Source organism: Xylocopa sonorina, chromosome 18 (assembly GCF_050948175.1).
Source record: "Xylocopa sonorina isolate GNS202 chromosome 18, iyXylSono1_principal, whole genome shotgun sequence".
NCBI classification, from domain to species: Eukaryota; Metazoa; Arthropoda; class Insecta; order Hymenoptera; family Apidae; genus Xylocopa; species Xylocopa sonorina.
In genome coordinates, this window is record NC_135210.1 from 5,102,423 (window position 1) to 5,124,455 (window position 22,033).

General features: G+C 40.2%; 4 protein-coding genes across 10 annotated transcripts in view; 3 read left to right on the forward strand and 1 right to left on the reverse strand.

Moving 5' to 3' along the window:
* Positions 1 to 680: 680 nt before the first annotated feature.
* Positions 681 to 3,442, reverse strand: LOC143431511 (uncharacterized). The gene is made up of 10 exons (XM_076908293.1): positions 3,234 to 3,442; positions 2,962 to 3,111; positions 2,671 to 2,892; positions 2,517 to 2,592; positions 2,265 to 2,443; positions 1,930 to 2,185; positions 1,564 to 1,794; positions 1,408 to 1,488; positions 1,242 to 1,339; positions 681 to 1,068 (listed from the first exon to the last, which is right to left on the reverse strand). Exons 2-10 carry the CDS (start codon positions 3,061 to 3,063, stop codon positions 964 to 966), a joined length of 1,350 nt encoding a protein of 449 aa, XP_076764408.1. The 5' UTR covers positions 3,064 to 3,111; positions 3,234 to 3,442; the 3' UTR covers positions 681 to 963.
* A 2,727-nt stretch (positions 3,443 to 6,169) lies between these two features.
* Fw (CUB and Sushi multiple domains furrowed) lies at positions 6,170 to 17,002 on the forward strand. 3 transcript variants are annotated; one of them, XM_076908398.1, is made up of 22 exons: positions 6,170 to 6,497; positions 10,335 to 10,452; positions 10,784 to 10,842; positions 11,384 to 11,593; positions 11,807 to 11,902; positions 11,986 to 12,108; positions 12,180 to 12,343; positions 12,426 to 12,552; positions 13,013 to 13,162; positions 13,239 to 13,415; positions 13,488 to 13,667; positions 13,753 to 13,871; positions 14,120 to 14,354; positions 14,453 to 14,626; positions 14,721 to 14,900; positions 14,971 to 15,216; positions 15,297 to 15,476; positions 15,676 to 15,849; positions 15,934 to 16,113; positions 16,183 to 16,291; positions 16,408 to 16,590; positions 16,686 to 17,002. In XM_076908398.1, the coding sequence occupies exons 1-22, from the start codon at positions 6,443 to 6,445 to the stop codon at positions 16,789 to 16,791; spliced, it is 3,345 nt and encodes a 1,114-aa protein (XP_076764513.1). In that variant the 5' UTR covers positions 6,170 to 6,442; the 3' UTR covers positions 16,792 to 17,002. The 3 variants fall into 3 exon arrangements, with proteins under 3 accessions (XP_076764513.1, XP_076764511.1, XP_076764512.1); XM_076908396.1 differs by lacking the exon at positions 6,170 to 6,497 and having other exon boundaries at positions 10,336 to 10,452; XM_076908397.1 differs by lacking the exons at positions 6,170 to 6,497; positions 10,335 to 10,452; positions 10,784 to 10,842 and having other exon boundaries at positions 11,391 to 11,556.
* Positions 17,003 to 17,702: 700 nt separating this feature from the next.
* On the forward strand, positions 17,703 to 19,365 carry Sqh (myosin regulatory light chain sqh). The gene is made up of 4 exons (XM_076908422.1): positions 17,703 to 17,844; positions 18,562 to 18,761; positions 18,840 to 19,053; positions 19,110 to 19,365. Exons 2-4 carry the CDS (start codon positions 18,572 to 18,574, stop codon positions 19,228 to 19,230), a joined length of 525 nt encoding a protein of 174 aa, XP_076764537.1. The 5' UTR covers positions 17,703 to 17,844; positions 18,562 to 18,571; the 3' UTR covers positions 19,231 to 19,365.
* An 886-nt stretch (positions 19,366 to 20,251) lies between these two features.
* LOC143431445 (uncharacterized) overlaps positions 20,252 to 22,033 on the forward strand; it is a 32,794-nt gene continuing 31,012 nt past the window's right edge. For 2 of the 5 annotated variants that reach the window (XM_076908191.1, XM_076908194.1), the window contains exon 1: positions 20,261 to 20,728. The gene's annotated coding sequence lies outside the window, so the exon portion shown is untranslated. Of the gene's footprint in view, positions 20,729 to 21,184; positions 21,203 to 22,033 lie in introns of those variants that run through there. The other 3 variants (XM_076908195.1, XM_076908197.1, XM_076908193.1) reach the window with 3 other exon arrangements.

The window sequence follows — 22,033 nt, forward strand, 5'->3', positions numbered from 1 at the left end:
GTTAAATGTGTATATGTAAGTAGCTCCGTAGTCGAATATTTTATTTTTCTGTGCCATATGAATCAAGTTGTACATGTATCCGTTCATTCGTAATCAATTTAAATCCTACTATACTCTGTGTGTCAATTGTTGTATCGTATTCGGTTTAGTGGAACTCGTTGTCCGCGATCCTCTAAAGTTTCTTCTTCTAGCTGCGTTCAAGGAAATGAACGAATCGACGAATGTTACCAGCATAAGAACTGGTAATGTCAAGCAATATCGGGCAGACGATGCAATCGATATGATTTAGAGGAACACAGACAATTCGAACGATCGATGATGCGCAGAGAATGTTATTTATACGATACGATTTAATACTGTATTTGATCATGCCAGTATGCGAAATCGAACCGGTACGAGGGGACGGAACGGGAAGATGTTCTAATAGGTTTTCAAGCTTTCAATTCATGCGGTTATATGTAATATAAATAACAACATTAGCGTAATATTGATACTTAAAATTGCAAATTCTATTAAAGCTTTATCTCATATTGAACGAAGAATGGAACTCCGAAACGAAATTCCGTCACACGTATAACGTTGAGTAACTTTCCCCTGAAAATGATTGGTAGACTAGAAAGGGGCCAATATCGAACAGTCGCTCGTGCGTAAACTAACGCAGACAATCAAAAACCTTACGATCGATTTTTATAAATATTTCTATTTCGTTCCAACCTTCGAATGATTATGTATGTACCGACGTATCGTCGTGATATATTGTATAAACACACTCATTCAACTCTACTTAGTTATATTGAACATCAAATGCCGCGTTTTACGCGTTTCAACGATCACGTACATTATATTCGTATATACGCACTATTAACGCGCGTTTCACTGCATCACGCTTACAAGTATAATAAAATGAACATCATCAGCGTTCTGGAAGAAAGCATAAAAATTATTTATCAGTACCCGAGTATTTTATACCGGCGGATGTTCATCCTGCGTTTCATTGCTTTCTGGCAATTTAATGAAAGGCAAATCGCTGCCGCTCCACATCGAATATAATTGAGATCTCGCGCATTCCTGAAATTGTTAATGTTAATAATGTAAAATAAATACTCCATAATCGTTGATGCATTCAAACTAATGTATAAAAACCGTAACTACTTATTTCATTATTGTTGTTATTATTATTATTATTATTATTATTATTATTATTATTATTATTATTATTTTAAACTATAATCACGCATTACCCCACCACCAGCGCTCTCGGAACCTGAACGACTATGAGCTGATATGCAAGAGTCTGTCGAAGAGCTGCTTTTGCGCGACGGCAATATATCTACAGTACCTAATGGGGGAAATTAAACGTTATATCTGGTTCGCTTCTTGTCCATTCCGCTCAGCGCGTACACTCACCAAGTTCGACTTCTCTATGATCACTGTGCGAATGAATGCTATCTTTGCTGTCCCTATGACTACCGCTAGTACCACTTTGTTCTATACAGTGTATAATAAATGATTTATTGGTGCAATAATAAATGAATAAATATTTTAATATAATTGCACTTGTACCCGTATCTCTGTGTTCTCCACTATGTGCACTTTGATCACTTTCTCGTCGTCCCGCCTGTTCAGAGTGATCGCTCGAGTGGGACTCGTGCGGCCAACACCTCGAGGAACCTACTTTACGAGATCCTGGCCAAATAGTCGAATCATAGTTCGATTCGAAATTGCACGTTGTTAAAGTAACACCCGGAATATGTTGATTATTATAAGCGGATAATTGATTTAAAGGTCTGACTCCTACGTAAGTGTGAAGGCAATATATATATATGTGTGTATATATATATATATATATATATATATGTGTGTGTGTGTGTGTGGGTGTGTGTATAAATAATCGCGATAAATAGTGTTTATATTCCCTGTTGTAAATACCTGGTTTACAAGATAGTAGTTGAATTGCCTCTTGCAAGCCATCTTGACTAGCCATGGTAGATGTTTTCCATATTGTATCTGGTGTAGTAGATCTACTTCTATCTTGATGCGGTATCCTTAATCTTGGTCTAACATCTTGTCGCGGCCAATCTATGATGTTTCTACAATCCCATGGCATAGACCATCTTCTCATTGTATTCTCCGAGACTTCACCAGACATTTCTGCAGCCGCAGTTTCAGACCATCTCCTTTGAACCTTTCGTACCAAATGTTTCAAGAATTGTTAAGTACTAGTATAAAGAGTGGCAATGTGAAGTTGAAGAGTCAAAGATCACCTGCAGAGGAAATAATGGATATGGTAAAGGCGATCTGTGACAATTTTGTACAGATTGTTGTGTCGATGACAAAGACACCGGTGGTGGCGAGCTATATAATCTTTCGAAGCATTGTTGTAGAGAAGCAATATCGCATTCGGCGGTGCCACTTTGAGAGCAGGAACATTCTGCCATTCCGCCTTGAACCAAATCATTTTGCATATTGCAGAGGAACAAAAATATGTTTGACGAAAGCAAATACTCATTTCTCACCTAGACAATCGCAACACGCAACACAAAATTGATACTGTAGATTTATAAATGTCAGCAGATTATCCCTAAGTATATCCTGAAAATTATGTTACTTAATATATGAAAACGTTAACGCAATACAATAACGGTAAGATTACGGTTATTGTATGCATACATGTTTATCACTTTCACTTTCCCGAGTCTCGTGATCTTTTAACGCTGAGATAATATGATTTTTCACAGTATTGCTGGCTATGTATGTCGCCCTCGTAAGCTCTTCCCAACCGGCGAGACATTGTCCAGTCAATCTACATTGCGCCAATGTATCATGAGCAGACAAAAGTGTTTGCAACGACTGTGCTAACTTTGTACCAGCTGTACATAGGCCACTCAGTGTCTGCATCAAAAAAAAAAAATAATTTGTTTTTGTACCCTTTAATGCAATATTAACAGTAAACACACAAACCTGTAAGTACACTAGCCAATTACCGAGACACTCGTTCACCTCTAACTGAAGTTTAGATGCTTGATTGTCAATAGACTTTGATTCTGTGCCACCTTCTGCCATATTTACATTCTTTTAGATTTACTTATATTTTATAACAAGTTCAGTCACCTATTAGTATCGAAACGTAGTAATCAATTAATTTGTGAACACGATAAAATAGTAATAGAAACTTCAAAGATATTGAAAATGATTAATTTTGCAACAGAAAGCTTCGCAAGTTGGTCACTTACATGTTTTCTTGTTATTCGTTGTATCCTCGATACTACGTAAACTAGTATAAGACATAGAAATCACAGATTTCGCGTATAATAAACAGATTTCGCTGTAAGCCGTTTCATGCATACCTCATAGATCAAATTCAACGATGTAAAAGCCGAAATGAAACCGGTGTACGCGTTTACTATTAATCGTAGTCGTATCACAGACAAGAACTTCACGCTCGCACTTCTGTCACAGTATATACAACATGGAGTACGCATGCGCGAAATGAGTAAATTGTCTCGCAACGCCATCTTACCTTCAGTTCTGAACTTCTAACCGAGGTAAGTAACTACCAATATTTCTCTGGAAACAATTATTCTTCTCCAAATTTTTTACAAATATTTCTTCTAACTTTTTTATGTAATCACAAAATTATACTATGCCCATATGGTTGTCACTGGCACATTTCTGCATCTTTGTGAAAACCAGGAATTTAACAACAAACAAGATGCAGAATTCAAGTCCAAGGAATGCATCCCCAAACAGAAGAAGAAGAAGAAGAAGAAGAAGAACCCACGATACACCAGCGAGAAAACATCTACGCAAAAATCCCCAAGGTCTTACAAAAAAAAGTATTTATAATCAAAACCTGCATCTATCTAAATAACTTTAGTTACTTTCTTTTGTGATACATTTAGAATGTATTGAATAATCATACTGATTTAAAGTGTACACGTATACACATTATCGAATCGATTTAAAGTCTCTCTCTCTCTCTCTCTCTCTCTCTCTCTCTCTCTCTCTCTCTCTCTCTCTCTCTCTCTCTCTCTCTCTCTCTCTAAAGAAGAAGTTGCATAGACCTAATTAGAGTTTAATGATCCTGATTATAGGTTCACGTATTGTAATACGTAGTAATACGTAATATATATATATATATATATTCTACACTTTTGCTGACCAGTCGAATTATCGCGGCTCGTTTCTCTGAGAATTTGAAAGAAGACACGAGACTTGTCGAGGTGAAAGGGGCCTGAGTGCGTGGTGACGTAGACAGCGTTGATAAAAAGAGAAAAGGATGGAGGAGGACAGACAAGGAAAGTTGAAAGGAGATGATAAACGAAGTTGGAAACGCGATCGGGCACGAGGGACATCGTGACTCAGGTGGGGAGAGTGATGTGGTAAGAGAGATAGAATGGAGGGGCGTAACGGTAAAGTCGGTGTAACCTTATAGCTAATAGTGTTTTTCAATCCCTTTTTCCTTACTACCTCCCCGATGTGTTCAGTTACCCTTTTTGCAGCGTCCCTATTCGAACAATAAGGCATTTCTTAATACACATGTACGCGATCGTATGAGAACGATTAACGTGGCTCGAAAATACAGTCGGTTTCGAGCTTCTACATTTTTTCAAACTACATTCATTATACCGTTTAAATTTATGATGGAATTTCACCATTCTTTTACTTGAAGTTTCCCACCGTTTGATAATTTGTGACACATATTTATGATAGAGGGAAGGAAAGGTTAGGGAGATTATAAAAAGGAGAAATAGTACGAGAACAGAAAAATAGTAATACATTATAGTGCATGGAAATGTGTCAATGTAAACAGGACAATAATTCAATCGGCAATGTCAACGAGAAGGGAAACAGCTTTGATCATTTGTTTAATTATCATAAATTAGAATTAAATTTAGAATAAAATGTCTCTCACAATTTGAAAATGGGAATGCATTCGTGCGCAACAATTTCAGTGTTACTGACCACGGCCAGCGATATTTTTTTTTAAAGAACGTGTCATCCAGATGCGTGGGCAGTTGATGTAGGGTCGACCATTCTGCCAGCCCAGCCAGCCAATGCGTGTGCACATACACGTACCAGTTTTGGCTATACAATTTTACCGAAACATTTTACCAAACTAAGTCACTTTGCAACTTGTTGATTTCGTCAATCGTACACGTGCCAACTACGCACAAGGAAGTAATTACTGCTAAATTAAACGTTATCCCCGCGGAATTTATTCCGTTAATGTATCACTTCTGTAATCGTGTACAAGTAAAAGTTGTAGCCGCTTGATCGTACGCTAGCTACTTTACCTTGGAAATGTTACGGATATGACTACGTACAAATACACAGTATTATAAAAATACGTAGTACTCGGGAAGAAGATGGTAATCTTGCCCTACTGGGTGCGAGCGGAACACGAGCGTCAAAAAGAAAAGTCAGTTAAATAATTCGTCCTTAAACAGTAGAATAGAACTGGGAAAGAGAAAATTTCTGTGGCAGTTGATCAATCCTAAAAGGAATAGGATTTAGACTTGTTTAATCTGTAACGAGAAAGATAACCAAGAATAAAGCATTCTTGTTATCGATTGTAAAGCGAAAAGTCGGGAAGAACGTAATCGAAGGTAGTAGGTTCCCCCATAGTAGCCGGCTGAATGCACGGAACATGCAGCAAACCACGGTACACCGTACTTTCATAATGTCGAAGGAGTACAAGAGACTCGAGGTCTCTGGCACTCGACGGACGGCTAGTGAAGGGAACGGATCGTGATACTCGGTCGATATTCGACCAAACGGTCAGTAAAAATGCTGTCGAAAAATCGTGTTTAACGGTCCTCGGTGAGAGAAGAACCATTTGTCTCGCGGTTCAACGAAAGCCACGGTGATTTTCGAGTAATACTCCTTTGACGTGATCGCTGGTGGGACGCTTTCCCGCCCCGTATGGGCAACGGAAGAAACAACGTCGACGCCGAAAGTCATGAAGAATCGAAAGTAAAGTCCCGATCGAACATGGAGTACAACGAATAATTTCGAGTGGTGCGAGTAATGGTCAAGTGGGTTTAACGAAATCATGAAAGGACGATCGTTTCGTTGTTCGATCGCATACGGTGACTGAGAAAGGTTGTCGTTCGAACGGTAAAACAAGAAGGTGCTGTTGAATCCTTTGAACACCTTTGAACTACTACACCTGTGCGCGAATTCGATAGTGAAGTTTTCTAGTTCACTGTACAAATTTGATCGAAGAAGAAGAAGAAGAAGGAATACATTTGTTTATTGGAGCAAGTTCTCATCGTTACCACGCAACGAACAAAGAAACTTCTCGTGAAAGTTTCCGTGGTGCACGACAAAGTGTTCTCCGGTAGCGGATACGCGCTCTTATGGATGATCGCGATCAAAGTTAGTACGCTTTCGATGTGATCTCGGCTTTCGTCGAGACCAGAGAACCGATATATCAAGGATGGCGCGACAGATTCTCCTATCCCTTTTAGGGATTCTCGTTGTGGCCGCAGAAGGCATGTATCTTTGAGTAATTTCTTCCAATAATTTCCTATTTAGTAACACGTGCGATTCGACCTATCGTACATTGACTTTCGTATCATTCCCGATACACTGTGACCGAAAGGGGAGAGGATTATTTACTCAGATATTCTAATTAGCCAATTAAAACCAATGATCGACAGTCCAGTATTCTCAATTTGTTCTCAAGTTTTGTTCCTGACGTCAAAGAAAGGAATACAAGCGTACAAAACAGGTACCGCCCACTCGATTCTCGTCCACGCGGATTTTCTGGTGTCTCGAGGTCACCCGGTGTATCCGCTTTAAATAAAACGCACAGGTTCCAGTCGCTTTGTGTGTTTGTTTCTTCGAAACCTTGCGCATTCCACCTAGGTTTTCAGTCCTTTTTCCAAAGAAAAATTCACCCGATAACGGTTATTTTTGTCCCCAAGCAGAGGCAGCGATGAAAATAGTCTCCATAGGCCCCACCTTGAAATGCTTCGCTTTAATAGCAGGCGCGATTTACAAAACCAACGGACCATTTACAAATATTCAACAGGTAAGCCAACTGGAAACAGAATGAATTTGCATTCACCTTTCCTGTCTGGCGTGCCTCTCCTGGCTATTCGATTCATTTTCACGTACTTCGATCTCACATTTTCCTATTTTCTCTCGTTAACTTTAATTTGGATAACTGGTTACTTGGACGTACGAATCAAGACTGGTTGTAGCCTTTTGTAACTCTTATTCTCCTAGTTGACCTACATCAAGGCACAGTATTGTTATTAACGGCTGTACGGTAATTTTCGAACGACGCTTCTACTTTCCAAGGAACCACTTTTTTTCATCGACTGTTCGTTTATCGATTCATTATTCGTTCGTTCGTTTATTCGAGCGGTTAATAAAGACCTACTAAATTCGAAGCGATACGTTTTACGTCATCGACACGTAACCAGAGTCTATTTCGTAGCAGGTAACAACACTCGCTTGAACTTTCATTTCTACGAGCAAAAACGCGTAGGACGGACGAGTCTTTCATAGAAGGGCAATCGTAGCTCGAAAGCAACACCTTGGTCAACGATAATAAGTATTTCAACATTAATTTTCACCTATTTTTTTCAAACATTTCCCATTTCATAATCTAGCCTCCGAAGGCTATTTAAGATTCCTTGTTGTACAGCCATTCCCATGGTTAGTTCGATAAGTAATTTATGATATGAGCGAGAGGGTCCAGTTCGCACGGCTCTGACCGAACCAATTCCAGGGACTCGTGGTGATCGTTGGCGATATAGAAGGATAGGGTAATAGGTCGATTCGCAAACGAGCGGACCAATGTAACGCGTTGAAGTTCGCGTTCAGGTGGGGAAGTAAAAGCGTCCCTGAGATTCTAGGTGAACGCTTTTCTTTCGTTCTCGCAAAAGAGGAAGCGTGTCGAACGCCATAGACTTGCACGATTCGTGTTTCCATCGAGGCAAGCTGAGACCGTCGTAACATTTAGTTCTAGCCGCTCGACGGCAGTTTTGGCTAGACTGTTAAGCCGAGAAGCACGCGATACTACTTTGCACACCCCGCCCAGGGTGGGGCACACCATGCGGTTTGATCATTGCCACCATGTCGATACAGGTGAAATTTCAGGCGGTAGGGTACCATTTCCTTTGTACCGTGATCATCAACATGCACGACGGACCACGGGTAATTTCGTTGGTGGCCGCGAACACGGAACGCGATTCCTGCACCTCGTACACCATCGAATTGCACAATCCTTCGAATCAACTTTGCTGAAACGTTCCGTCCAACAAGTTTTCTTTTCCTGACGGTTTTCATTTCCTGACACGCGTTCAATGGTGCGCCACGTGCTCTCACACCTCGAGTATAGTATAGAAGAGCAATAGCTGAGGAAACTCTCTATCGTTCACCAAATTTCGATTCGAAATTGGAGGTTTTAACCGGCACTGACAATTCCGAACCGTCCAACACACCGTCTGTTACTTCCAGTGGATCCTCATCTTACGCGAAACCGAATAACAACGTCAACCGGTTTCCCGTTCCTTCCCTCCGACCCACCAGGTGGTCGTTGTAAAATTCGCTCTCGGTATCTTTACGTAAACGTGATAACACGTAATACGCGTACCTCGTTACGATTACCCACTTTCCCTTTTCGTTTTTATCATCCTATAAATGCCCTTTTACTCCAAACGTCAACCTTACACCTTACACCTTAGACAGTTACATTCCATGCGAAAGATTTGAAATCTACTTTTCAATTACATCGTTCATATCCTTGACGAGATCGATCTCTCTTTTTTTTTCCACGAGATAGATCGCAAACAGACACGCCCACTTTCCAACTTCCTGACAATCGCCTTTTGTACGTGCAACATTATACACAGACACATTGCAGAGGTGTATTCCCCTCCTCAGTGTATTATGTACATCGGAGCAATTATTGCAAAAGTTACGCGATGAATAAGCCGTTTTATTTTTCACGTTTCACGTTCTACCGTCAAGTGAGCCAAAAAAAAAAAAAAAAAAAAAAAATAATAATTTGTGTCGAACCGCATTTGATCGCGGATAATGGAAAATGGCGATAAACCAAGAACTGTACCGTGACACGGTTCACCGGTAGTAGTCTCGATCCGAAGTAGCTCCGTGTCGTACCGTTATTTCGGCTTCAAAGTTTTGTAACCGCCTGACCCAGACCCATCAGGCGATCGGCGAATACCGAAGACCAAACTAAACCTAGCATTTAACAGTGAATTATTTGTAATGAGAGTTCGATCAAAGAGAAAGAGTACAAAGTTACTTGAAACGATGTGGTAAGGTGACCTTTATTGTTAACAGTATTTCTCTTTGCTAAGGCTAATTAAGTAGTTTAGCTCCGACTGATGGAGAGAAATGATTTTAATTATCGTATATAGAAAGTGAGCAACGGAAAAAGCTGTTCAACATAGACCCGTTTCGTGAGACGCGTTTCGAATCGAAATAATCGCTTTAATTAACTCGTTCGCACGAAACGGTAACTCGGTGTCCCATGAGAAACACCGAAACTTCCCGAATATTTGGACCGAAATAAAGGAGGCTGGCTTTCACCCCACGATCGAATTAATTGATGTATTCTCACAGGTATTCGATTCAAACGATTATGATCATTAATCTTCGCCGCAACTCGGCGTTAGCTAGCAGTAGCGTTAGTTAACGCTAATTTCGTTGCGTTTGAAAATAGTCAAGCTTTTTACTAGAAGAAGCGAAAGCTTCTCGAGATGTAGTTCCGTAGATCGTAGATTCTCTACGGGTAGTTTCAAACTGTTGTTCGTTACTTTATAGCTCGACCTACTAATTTCGCACCTTTAGCGGACGATCATCGAGAAAATCTTCCGTACAATTTCCCGACTCGTACCAGCTCGAATAATGGTAAACGCGTGGGATTCTGACCAACCAAGGTTTCTCTTTACCTGGGCTGTCGTCGCCCAGCCATTGTCCCGAGTCAACATTGAAAGTGAAATATGAACAAATGCTTGGAAAATTTGAACGTTACGCGGAATGACATCGGTGTGGCCTTGACATCCCCTCGCGGATTAACGATCGATGCGTGTGCGTACTTACATAAACTGGAAAAGAAAGCCACGTTAATCGCCTCGCAATCGGAAATTCCTTTCTCCTAACTGTCGTCCAGAGTTTAAATTCGAATGTAAATTATTCAAATTCGATCTATAACAAATTCTGCGAACTTGGTGATACACAAAGCTATGAAAGTTCCTCCTTCGGTAGTAAAAAGAAAAAAAATTCTCTTCAATTTCATCGCGTTAAAACAGTGTACTTTCCACTGAAGAACCACGTAATTCTGTCGCATACAGGACTGAATTGCGGCCATCCGGCTGTACCGATGAACGCCGAGGTGTCATTATCCGATGAATCCTTAGCAACTGGCACTTTGGCGACTTACACTTGCGACGCCGGATACGAATTGTTCGGGTAAGACTGATCGACCATTATTTATCCATAGTCATGTAGAAGATATAGTTAGAAGAACGTGCTAGAGAGTATCGTAGCTAAATTGAAAAAATAATCTTGCATCGTTCTTTGCAACATTTATGAATTTGCTCGAGTTTCAGCCAAGCGAAACGACCGTTTGTATAGCACGATGGTTGTCGATGGCACCGCTTATTACAGACTTTCTCCGTTTTCTTGTAATTTGTATGGTTGACGATATTTGCTCGCGTGCCCACGTCCCATTTTCTCATCCCGCACTGTTTACAATCAAGTAGAGAATTTGGATTATTTCATCCGACTATCGCTTTCTCAGCAGTGGCAGCCTGGTCTGCAACGCCCGGGGGAAATGGCAAGGAGACCTTCCATTTTGTGGTAAGTGATAATACAAGTCTCTGTAACGAGACTTTGCTCCAAAAAGTGACCGATTCGCAGCTTTCTCCTCGGCGCGCATCCAGACAGAATTCGCGTTGCGATCGATGAAATTGAACTCTTTCCTGTTAAAATGCAGCAGAGAGTTACCAATAGAAAGCAAATTTTTCGTATGCTACCAAGCTGTCTCGGTGAAATACGTCGACCTTTGGTCCCGATATCGGTCTCACTTTTTTCTTTTTCTTCGACGCGACGTTTCACTTTTACCGGCAAAATCGGTTTGAAACGGCTGTGAAAAGAAAGTTTCCGTCGAACGACAAAACGTGTGCCGTTGAAACGTTACGCAACCAGGTATTTGTTCGGCGACAGTCCGCTAAAACTGCAACACCGGCTGCTCTACTAACTGCTTCGCGTAGAAATTATTTGAAACGACCGACAGAGCAGAATGCGGAAAAATGATGGTGAAACTAACCATATATATATAATCCGGATAATCGGATAATCGTTTCCCTTCGTTATTGGACACACTGTAATTTTTTCACAGGCACGAATGTCGCCTTCCGCAAACCAACGAATCAATCGACGACCGTGCGAGGCGGAGATGCTAGCCATGGAAACGACGGGGACGCGAGCACCGAGCACGATGGAAAGCGATGCACGGAGACTCAGAGCGAGCCTAGCCCATGGTGGAAGGTCGACCTTCTCAAATCGTATTCGGTAAAAGTCGTCAGAGTAACGACCAGAGGTTGCTGCGGTAAATTTTTCTTTTTACTCCTCCTCTTTCTTTTACCTTACCTTCGTTCTATGCTTCGTGTATGGAGAGCGGAATGGAGAGCGAAATTAGGACCGACCGATATAACCGAAACTTTCTTCGGAGAAACGTTTCTCTCCGTTTAAACGCTTTTAAATATGCATTAGATCGAACGATATCGAAACGAAATTGAAAGTGCTCTTTCATTCCCGATAGGTCACAAACCTCTTCAGGATATCGAGATACGTGTCGGAAACAGTAGCGTGGAATTACAACGCAACCCCTTGTGCGCTTGGTTTCCTGGCACGATTGGTAAGCAGCTGCGAAATAAATGCATAATAAATCGTCACTTTATTCCTTTGAAATTGATAAGCTCGATCGAGCGATTCTTGCAGAGGAAGGAATCACGAAAACGTTCATGTGCGCCAGAGCTTTGATCGGTCAGTACGTATTCTTGCAGTTGGTCGGTGTCGAGGGCAGCTTGAGTCTCTGCGAGGTGGAAGTATTTGCCGTTGACGGTAAGTTGTTAATTGAATACCGCGAATTATTGCCAAACAACTGGTCAAATAATATCATTGATTTCTCGTAGAATTCTCAACGGACAGGTGCGCATACACCGGAACACCGGCTGACGCTGACTTGGCTGTGTTCAATTCCACCTGTTACGAGTTCGTCGTGAAAAAGGGTGGCTCCTTCAAAGAGGCGAAAAATTACTGCCAGACGAGAGGCGGCCATCTCGTTCACGGCTTCGAGGTCTGTACAACAACCACTCTCTGGCTTCATCTTTCTTCTGTTTCTATTTCATCCATATAATTTCCCTCTTCTCTCTTTACAGGGCGCAGCCTCGGTATACATATTGAACAATCTCGAGAGGCGAAAGGACAAACTAAAGACGCAGCTGGTTTGGATAGGTGCTCAGAAGGAGCCATTGATAACTGCGCGAACTTGGCGATGGGTTGACGGTACGTATTATTCATTGTTTTCAACGATATTTTTCTCATCTGAATCTGTTTATCGCCACGTTATTCTATGGGGACGCTAGTCGAGATTCGTCGACCCGAGCCAATCAATTTGTCTCGTAATTACACGATAATTGTAGTTCCGTTCGTTTCCCGTTCGAATCCCGTTCAGTCCGAAGTGTCGTTTGGAAATTCGTTTCCGATCTATACGTATACCATAGTCAGCGAGGCCTGCGAAATCGAAGATCGGCTCGACACGGCCGACTGTTGTCGGCGCAACAGCACGCGCTAATAAATAGAACGTGAAAGTTACCACTATGAGGAAATCAACGGGAAGTTACACCCGCGAGCGTCTGTTCGAACTTGTTATCCTCTGATAATCGTCTGATTATTATTGCGTTTTGAACGAAATGCCACTATGTAAACGGAAAGATAATGTCTTTTTTTTTTTTCATCGTTTCAGGTGAGATTGTGCAGAAACCTTCTTGGGGAAAAGATCAACCAAACAACTATAACGGTGAGCAAAATTGTGTCGTGTTGGACGGCGGTCGCAACTGGCTTTGGAATGACGTCGGTTGCAACCTTGACTATTTGCATTGGATATGTCAAAGCAGTGAGTATCGATCGATATGCGTTTTCATAAATTCAATTCAAAAGTAAGAAAATTGTTGTCCTATTTATTTGACCAGGACCACTTATGTGCGGCAGGCCAGACAAATCAGAAAATACAACGATAACAAGTACCAAGCGAAACATAGGAGCTACGATAGATTATGTTTGTCCTGACGGATACATGTTGATCGGTTCGAAGAGCAGGATATGCAAGGCAAGCGGATTTTGGAGTGGCGAGGCGCCCACATGCAAATGTAAGGATTAATTGGTATAGGTGGTGCGTAGACCACGTAAACCGTGGTGAGTCATTGTTGAAATGTTTGCAGTCGTCGACTGCGGTCCTCTGCCTGAACTGGAGAACGGCGCGATCACGTTGGTTGATAAAAGAACAACCCACGGCGCGCTCGCCGATTATGCTTGCAAAGAAAATTATACTTTGCTCGGCGACACTAGACGCAGATGCGGGGACGGCGGTATTTGGAGTGGACATCAACCCCAATGCTTATGTACAAGATCAATTTTATACCGGCGTCATTCCAACTCATAGTTGTAATCATAATTGTAAGTATCTGATATTTGACTATCTTCCAGTTGACTGGTGCCCGGAACCACCGCAAATTAATGGGGGAGTCGTTACGACCACCGGAAGAAGAACAGGCTCGATTGCCACCTATTCCTGTCAAAATGGTTTCATTTTATTCGGAGACAATGTAAGCAGTTTTAGAGATTATTCAACTAGTCATCGTACATTGTCATCGTACCGGGTACTCTTTTCTCTCATTTGTTATGCTCGAGGCATCAACCACGAATTCCATTTCGTCCATATTTCGCAGCGATTACAACGGTATTATATTTATAACAGTTTCAAGAGTTGTTTGCGCAAGTTGTTCATGATTTAAATAGTTATGCCGTGCACGGAATATTATACGTCGCTAACACGGACAATAAATTTCGAAAGGTTCTTACGTGCAACGTCGGTGGGGAATGGTCAGGTAAAGCGCCCCAATGTCGTTTCATCGATTGCGGAGCACCCGCTCAGATTGAATTTGGTTCCGTGACCTTAATTAATGCCACTACCACGGTTAAGAGTTTCGCCGTCTACACGTGCTTGGAAGATTATGTACTGATTGGAGAAGCGACACAGGAATGTACCAAAGAAGGGAAATGGAGCCACGACACACCAGTATGCGAATGTAGGTAACTGGAACATCTAAATGTTTCTCAACTCGAATGCACTATTAAAAGGTACAACAAAAATAATGAACGATTCTCGATTATCGCGTCGATGCAGTAATTGTTTGCGAGCGACCCGAGATACCACCAGGAAGCTACGTTGTCGGGTACGACATGAACGTTCATAGTGCCATTGACTACTACTGCGAGCCGGGACACCTACTCCATGGTGAAGCCAGACGTATTTGTGGTAGAGACGGTGAATGGTCTGGAGAAGTTCCGAGCTGCGAGTGTAACTTTCTTTGTTCTATATTCATTATGGATCCCTTTCAGAGGATTATAGTACTTTACGGTAATAAATTATCAGCGATTGTTTTGTTTTACAGACGTAGACTGCGGAAAAGTTTTGCCGGTCTTGAACGGATATATAGAATACGTGAATGAAACGACGCATCTTGGTAGTGAAATCAGTTACAGTTGCACGAGGAATTACAAGTTAGCTGGAGTGTCGAGAAGATATTGCTTAGACAATGGTCAATGGAGCGACGCGACTCCAAAGTGTGAAGGTACTTGTACATTTCAAAACACTCCTAATGGCACAGATAGCTGATATTGTTTGTAACCTTTCATTTCCAGAGATTCGTTGCCCGGAACCCGTTTACGCAGAGCATGGAATTCTTTCGGTGACTGGGAACGATCGAATGTACGGTAGAACTTTGATTCGCACCGGAACTCCGGAGAATTCAAATACCGGTGCGACTTCTTACAAGATCGGTGCCCTTGCGAAGTATCGCTGTGAGAGGGGTTACAAAGTAGTCGGAGAACCTCTATCCACTTGCGAAGATAATGGAAAATGGAGCGGCGAGGTGCCGCGATGCGTCTGTAAGGAACTTGAAGGATTGGCCTACTTTAACCGTCGCGAGGTGTCACTTTATTTGAATAAATTAAAATGCATTTTCCAGACGTCGATTGCGGTAAGCCAGAACACATTCAACACGGAAGATACACTTTAACGTCGAACGCAACTTACTATGGAGCAGCTGCACTTTACGAGTGCGACGGTAATTTTGAATTAGAAGGATTCGCCAGAAGACTGTGTCTTGAGAATGCCACCTGGAGCAACGACACTCCAGTTTGCAAGGGTAATTGCGCCAGTTTAAATTTTATCTCAAGTTCTCTCTCTCTCTCTCTCTCTCTCTCTCTCTCTCTCTCTCTCTCTCTCTCTCTCTCTCTCTCTCTCTCTCTCTCTCTCTCTTACCTTTAAGGCGGGAGATATATGAGAAATTACGAATTACAGTTGTCTGGGATAATGATATTGATTTATGTACTTTGCGCGTACAGAAATTAGGTGTAAAGATCCTGAGAAAGAAGGAGTGCTATCTACGCAAGTTTCGACTCATAGCGTGGGTGGTGTAGCTCACTATAGCTGTCCGCGTGGATTTTATATGGAAGGAAACGAAACCAGAGTGTGCTTACAGAATGGATCTTGGAGTGGAAGCACACCTGCCTGTTTCTGTAAATATATCACTTTGATCTTTCTTAAATAACTTGAATTAAAATAAAATTGAGATTGTAATTCGCTAAATTGAAATTGCACAGCGGTTGATTGCAAACATCCAGGGCCTATAGAAAACGGACGAGTAATAGTCGTAAACGGAACTACTACTTACGGTGGAACGGCGGAATATCATTGTTTGCCGCAATACGAAAGAACAGGGCCATTTTTGAGAAAGTGTCTAGACACTGGCTCATGGAGCGGGGAAGAACCCAAATGTGAATGTAAGTGAAACAAATTTGTGTGACAGATTTGTACAATCTTAATATTTTTAACGTTTGTCCATCCAACAGTAATGCCGAATGAAGTAGCAGAGGCGCAAGGAGTAGGTACTAGTGTTGGAATCGGAGCAGGTGTTATTATATTTATATTACTTATACTTGGACTCGTTTACTTAAGACTGTATGTAAAGTTTATATACATATATATATATATACACACATATATGTGTGATGATACCAGTGAAACTTTATTTTTAAATAAAAACAATCAATTATTTTTGGAAAAATAATTTTTAGGAGGAAAGCTACACCAGTAAAGAATACTGAAAATGTTCAAGCAGCTGAAAGAAAAGAAGATCAAAACGCAGCTGTTATGTCTTACGCGACTCTTAACGACGGGACACCTAATACTATGTACGAAAATGTTCCAGAGGACGGTCTTTACGATAGTCCATACAGCCTAAATGGTAGTACTTACGGGTAAGCCAAAACCACAATGTTTGCTCGAAATTTTTTCCATCGGAATAAACGAAAAGAAAGGATGAGACTGATGAATTTTTTCTGTGAAATTAAAGTTACAGTACCAGCAAAAGAAGACATTACGGTAGGTCGGGACATTACGAAGCGGAACCAATTCCAAACAGGAATGGCATCACAATTAACGGAGTGTCTGTGCGATAGTTTGAAATACGGTGACTAAAATCGGAATGTCTCTTGAAATCAGGTATTATTTATGTACAGATAGAAGAATACGGATACGCTAAAGTTTGTTATCTCTATTTATCGTTATTGTATTTAGCGCATCGCCGATTTACATGTAAATAAGTAAAGTAAAGTGTGTGTTAACGAGACAACGATGAGTCTACGAAGAAATTTATGTCAATACTTTCTATATGCAATTTCTTTGGTACTTCGATGACAAAGAAAACACGAAACAAAATTGAACCTATGTATTATTATGTACATATATAAAGTATTTCCTTAATTTAGAATTATTATTTGTAAATTTCAAGTGACGAATTTGTAACATAACCTTTTGTGTTCATTGGTTATACGAATAAAGAAACCAATGCCCTTGTTTTATTACATACGTTCTTGTAATGTAATGATCGACTGTACAAAACTATTTTTTAATTGCTCTAATGTAAATTATTTCTGTAAAGTATAAGTGGTGAAGAAATAGTGGGAAACAACTGTATAGAACACTTTCGTTGCCTTATAAGGTAAGGATTTTTCTGTGAACAGCTTACTCCAATTACGGTATATAATGACGTGTCCTTTTCAAGATGAATAGGCTCATCTCCTATATCGGACAGAAGGTCCAAATACATATCATTACCTGATAGGTCGATCATTATAAAATACTGAAATCACTGTAGTATGTTTAAAATTCAAAATCACATTATTATTGGTACAACTTGATATATTTTGCATTCATTCATAGGTTGTTTTAATTTTCTATAATGGAGCAAAAATTGTAAGGAAAATATTGATCGTTACAGAAAGTGTGCTTTCTTTTTTCTCATTGCAGTGTGGCCTAATTTTTGTGTATGTCTAGAAAAGGCTCGTGCGTGCAACGGATAAACGATCCTTCACCAGATGTCGACACTTACTCGGGTGTGGTGAATAACCATAGAGTGACGCGTAACGTGAGTCACAGTGGTGCACGAGTGTCTGTGCCGTTCTGTTGCTTCAATTTTTCCTCTTTTCGATCTGTTTGTTAGTATTAATCAGGTTGGTACAAATTCCTCTATTTATCTTAACATTTAGGCGTAAGATTTTCCATTTCTTAAGTTGCAACATACGGTTGTGATTTGAGAAATGCGAAATATTTGACAGCATTTCCTTGGCTTACAAGACGGCCATTGTTATTGTGTGTCGTTTCGAATGATATGCATACTTTTCTTTTTTTCCTAATCCTTGCAATTTAATATATTTAATTTTATGTTTTCGTTGGTCCAATGATATTCGTTCTATATGGTAATTATTTTATATGAGCTCTAAGGAATTTCTGGTAAATCGAAAATCAAATATAATTCGTACGAATATAGCTGAAAGAAATTTTGAAAACAGAAAGGTAAATAAAATACAAATTTCAACTTGATCTTCACTTGTGTGGCTTGATGAATAAGTATTCTATAGACGTAAGTTTAGAGTAGTAGATATCTATAGACGTATAGTTTAATGTCCCCTTTATCGAACCGTCACGCTGACGATCTTATTTTTATCCTGATTTTAGTTACGCCGTGATTATCTAAATTAATTGTCCAAAAATAAATAGTAGTTCAATAATGACGATCTTGGTATTTAGGTACGCCGAGTGTTTATTTCGTATCGCTATTCTAGTTTAACATGACCAAATTTACATAACCTCTGTTCCATTTGTAATGCTATTTATGAAAAAAGTAAGCTAAGTTTAGTTAAACTAAAGTTTCTCTCTGTAATTCTCAGAAGTACAGCTATGTCTTCGCGCAAAACGGCCGGACGTCGTGCAACGACAAAGAAACGTGCACAACGTGCGACATCAAATGTCTTTGCGATGTTTGACCAAGCCCAAATTGCCGAATTTAAAGAAGCTTTCAATATGATCGATCAAAATCACGATGGTTTCATCGATAAAGAAGATCTTCACGATATGCTCGCTTCTTTAGGTAAGACGTGGAGACAGCCCTTTATCTACTAACTAGAAATTTCTCAAAACACATAATTATGCTCCATCTATATCTTAGGCAAAAATCCAACTGACGAATACTTGGAAGCAATGATGAACGAAGCTCCGGGACCAATTAATTTTACAATGTTCTTAACTTTGTTCGGTGAACGACTTCAAGGTACTGATCCAGAGGATGTTATTAAAAATGCATTTGGTTGCTTTGACGAGGAAAATACCGGACATATAAACGAAGAACGCCTTCGAGAGTTGCTTACAACAATGGGAGACAGGTAATTATTATGCGCAATGTAATATTTTTTGTTACTATTCTTTTTTGTGTTTCTAGATTTACGGACGATGACGTTGACGAAATGTATCGTGAAGCACCCATCAAGGGATCAATGTTCGATTATATAGAATTTACACGAATTTTAAAGCACGGCGCTAAAGATAAGGACGAACAGTGAAAAGTCCAAAATCATCTGTTCTTCCTATTTGTGTGATTGAGCGCTTAACGCGCTTTAATATGGTTGCAATTGTAAAGTTTGAAATGTTACTTGTATTTTGTACATCCTCTATTAATGACAACAATTGAAAATCTAGGATTTATATTATTTTTCGATCAACTGCCTTATCTCTAGATCCTAAATGTATGTATAAATCCTATCACTTTTTTTTAACCGTACATAGTGTTCATTGGAAAGTCAAATGTTCATATTTGTCATAATCTTGGTATGAATTACAATCTCCATAAAATTGGTGACACAAAAAATGTAATTGTACTATATATTATATATATATATATATATATATATATATATAATGTACTACATTAATATGTAGTTAAAGAGGCGCATTTATATTTTAATATAATAACGTATTATATATGAAAAACAAGCGACGTTTATCTTTACATCCATTCTTTTTGAGTTTCGTATCCAAAAAGTATTAGAATCGATCTTCAATATTTCAAGTAATGATACAATTAAATAGAATTGAATTAGAATAGGAGTATGAAAAAATGGTTATTTTTTGCTATTAGTAGATGGAATTGATTTTATTTAAATGTTTACATGCATGCAGAAGGGAGAAAATTCATAAATTAAGGAAAATGTTAATCGATGTAAGATATATCGAGAAATTTTCAAAGTTCATACGATGTAAAGTTAAACGGATTTCGGATAGTTAAAACCGTACTGCGCCTGCGCATTGGCATTCATGTACAGTATATACGGAATAAAGTCTCACGAAGCCGCAGTATCATTTCCACTGGTGCGAGTGTGGGGTTCGCTTCGTTTCGACACTCGTGTCGTCTCACGGTGGTTTTTTCTGTCGCGTCCTTTTGCTCGGTGATTGTTCCAGAGAAATAGATAGCGAGAGCAAGTTACCTGGATACGTATAGTTGGCAGTGTGCTCAGGGATATCGGCTTATGCCGATCTCCTCGCGAAAAAGACAGAATCAACCACCCCTTTCTTCACTAACTGTCTTTGCGCGGTGTGTTTACTATTTGGTGATTGTTACAGTGAATCGCGGTGTCTTGTGTACCATCATTCGCCCCTGTGAGTGAACATTTTCTCGGAAAGAACGGAAGAACGAGAAGAGGGATGAGACGAGAGACAGAAGCAGAAACAGAAGCTGCCAGCCGCGAATTGGGTTACGTCCCGTTCGCCTGGCAACGATATATGATGCAACGGCCACCCTTCGTTATTACCACCGATCCTCGTGATCTTTCCGTGCCGCTATAACTGCAACAGAACTTGAAGTTTCGCTGACGAGACAGGCGAAAGAGATACGCGAGGTGCGTTCCATACGATCAGCTACCCACCCCGCACCTTTTCGAGTCGATTGGGCAGCTAGTTGTTTTGGAGGTTAGCCGATCACGATTAAGAAACTTGAACGAAAGCGACACCCACCAGAGCCAGCCGGATCAGCTGTTTTTCAGGACGACCTTTCGACTACTCTTGGTAAGTTACTTGATAGACATACAATCCCATAGAGTCATCGTCATCCATTCGTTGAACCGAAACGGGTGGTCACTACTTCTTTTTCCTCGATTTCGAATTTTTTATCACATCACCTCTGATCGATCGCCAGTTAAGTATTTTCTAACGACATTGTTCGAGCTGCCTGTAGAACGGTGTAATTTTCATATCTCGTTTTTATCGTCGACGAATTGACGTATATTACATTTTAGATGATATGAAAGTTTCCTCGTGCGTAGATTGGAAATAGAATATAATGGCGGAAATTGAACGACACGAACCTCGGAATATTACCGCACCTTCCTTCGCGTACTTTATTTCAGAGCTTGTTTAAGTTTAATAGCGATAGGAAAGGTGGACAATAAACGGTTTCGCGATACATAAACATATGCAGCACGTGACCGTGGATAAGGACGCTGTCAAAAGGAATGACGTGCTGTCATTGCACGTCTCTCTGTAAACGACTCTTTTATTTCCGGACGGTAATTACGTGTGTGTCAAAGAACAATACTCGATGATATTCGTTGGCAACTCGAAACGAGTGTATAAAATTTGATTTCGTTTTTTGCGTTTATACACTGTTGCACGTAAATGATTGAAGATCGCGGACGATGCAACGAGATTTCTTCAATCACATTTCTTGAACCTTTTTAGAAAACAAAACTCTTAACATGTAATACGATCCAACGCTCGGACTGGTCATATCACTTTGACATTGCATAACGTGCCCATACGACCGCGTAAGAATATTATTGCCCCAAACGTAACGAGTTTAATTTTGACAAGTTTACATTTTCACTCGACTCTTATAATAATATGAAAGTTGTACGTTTACCTGTTATTCACTACGATTGACTGTCGTTAAGGGAAAATGTTCCGTCAAAAGAAAAATCTCGCGGCTATTTATAAACGGTAAATAGCCGCGGATACTTTATCAAGTAAACGCGAAGCGGAACTTTGAGCGTGTATAATAAAAATAGTATCGTGATCTGAAACGAAACCACAAAATGGAGTCGTGGAAATTGTTTTTGCTGGGTCTACCTGTTCGTTCTCAGAGCAGAAAGCTGAAAAGGAACAGGGATGGAAAGAGTATTATCAGACTAATTACATCCGAGTCAGGGACGTCTCTAATACGCAGCCATGTTTTCAAACAGGTTGTTCCAGATACTAATAGATAATACTTGTTAAATCTGTTACGTGATTTCGCCGTTCTATATCGTGAACCCCAGTTTTTTTTTTCGTGTCAGCTTGTTCTTTCGCATCTAGGAAAGAGAGCGGATACCAAAC

Coding starts and splice junctions, on each gene's coding strand:
- Sqh (XM_076908422.1), top strand. CDS start 18,572: ATGTCTTCGCGCAAAACGGCCGGACGTCGTGCAACGACAAAGAAACGT. Junction 18,762..18,839: donor CGATATGCTCGCTTCTTTAG/GTAAGACGTGGA, acceptor TCTATATCTTAG/GCAAAAATCCAACTGACGAA. Junction 19,054..19,109: donor CTTACAACAATGGGAGACAG/GTAATTATTATG, acceptor TTGTGTTTCTAG/ATTTACGGACGATGACGTTG.
- Fw (XM_076908398.1), top strand. CDS start 6,443: ATGGCGCGACAGATTCTCCTATCCCTTTTAGGGATTCTCGTTGTGGCC. Junction 14,355..14,452: donor CGACACACCAGTATGCGAAT/GTAGGTAACTGG, acceptor GCGTCGATGCAG/TAATTGTTTGCGAGCGACCC. Junction 16,292..16,407: donor GGACTCGTTTACTTAAGACT/GTATGTAAAGTT, acceptor AATAATTTTTAG/GAGGAAAGCTACACCAGTAA.
- LOC143431511 (XM_076908293.1), bottom strand. CDS start 3,063: ATGGCAGAAGGTGGCACAGAATCAAAGTCTATTGACAATCAAGCATCT. Junction 2,186..2,264: donor ATCCATTATTTCCTCTGCAG/GTGATCTTTGAC, acceptor TTGGTACGAAAG/GTTCAAAGGAGATGGTCTGA. Junction 1,069..1,241: donor CCGAGAGCGCTGGTGGTGGG/GTAATGCGTGAT, acceptor TAACAATTTCAG/GAATGCGCGAGATCTCAATT.